General features: G+C 65.1%; 1 protein-coding gene across 1 annotated transcript in view; it reads right to left on the bottom strand.

The window, feature by feature from the left end:
* Positions 1–430: 430 nt before the first annotated feature.
* Positions 431–1,140, bottom strand: part of QARS (glutaminyl-tRNA synthetase) — a gene marked incomplete at its 5' end in the record, with an annotated part of 5,568 nt that continues 4,858 nt past the window's right edge. Inside the window, 3 exon segments of the mRNA XM_009997025.1 lie at positions 431–481; positions 579–704; positions 913–1,008. Coding sequence (XP_009995327.1) covers positions 431–481; positions 579–704; positions 913–1,008 — 273 coding nt within the window.

Below are 1,140 nucleotides of genomic sequence, written 5' to 3'. Positions count from 1 at the left end.
CGTGTCTGTGCCCTGCCAGTACCGTGTCTGTGCCCTGCCGGTACCATGCCTGTACCCTGCCGGTACCGTGCTTGTACCGTGCCCTGCCCGTACCCTGCCTGCACCCGATGGCAGTCCCTCTTCCATCCCACCCGACGCCCTCAACACCAGCCCAGCCCCACAGTCCTGGACAGGGGGGACTGGGCCACCAGCCCTGCAGGGGCAGACCCCAAGTGCCCAGGAACAGGGGAGATCATCCCTCAACCCCAGTACTCCAAGGCTGAGCTGGGGGATAGGAGGCAGGGACAGCGTTGGGACAGGGCTGGGATGCTCTGTTTATTGAGGGAATGCTGTGGGGGGCCCTTGGGGGGCTGCACCAAGGCACGGTGGCACTGGGGGTGTGCAGGGACCCCGAGGGAAGCAGCACCACAACAGGGTGGTGGGAGGTCCCTCACACCTTTCCCGGGTCCTCCTTCAGCGTCACCGTCCGGTTGAACACCATCTGGGGAGAGGCAGAGGGTCCCTCGCAGCCCCAGGGCAGGCAGGGGGAACCCCACGCGGGTCTGGGGGTGTCCCACTGCCCCCACCCCAGGGCTCACCTTCCCCTCCCTGCTGTCGGGATCCACAGAGAAGTAGCCCAGCCGCTCAAACTGGAACTTGTCGAAGGGCTGGGCGGAGAGGACGGAGGTGTCGACCAGGGCATTGTGGACCACGCGCAGGGAGTCCTGGCAGGGGGAAGCAGCTCAGCTGGCAACCTCTGCCCCTCTGCCCCCACCACAGCCCAGCTCCCCAGGGCCCCTCTCCCCACCGGGACACGGCAAGGCCATACCCAGGGAGGGGTAGGGATCACAAGGAAGTAGATACCACTGGCATTGTGCAGGAGGTCCCCACCTGCCCCCAGAGCCCATAACCCCAGCTCCTGCCATTACTCACAGGGTTGAGGTCGCTCAGAAAGCCACCAGGCACCTCTGATGGGTCCTCAGGATTTTTGTGCAAAAACCTGCCATGAGACAGGGGCTGATCTCAAAGCTGCTGGGTGAGGGTATGTGGTGCCCCAGGGTAGCTGTGGGGCGGCAGCTCCCCCACCAAGGAGCAGGGTGGGCTGAAGCAGAGCCTGCTGGTACTTGGCCATGCTGCCACTCCAGCACTGCTGAGCTTGGG

The sequence above is a fragment of the Chaetura pelagica genome, unplaced genomic scaffold (genome assembly GCF_000747805.2).
Source record: "Chaetura pelagica isolate M959 unplaced genomic scaffold, ChaPel_1.0 scaffold364, whole genome shotgun sequence".
Taxonomy (NCBI): domain Eukaryota; kingdom Metazoa; phylum Chordata; class Aves; order Apodiformes; family Apodidae; genus Chaetura; species Chaetura pelagica.
This window is presented reverse-complemented; position numbering and strand designations above follow the sequence as displayed.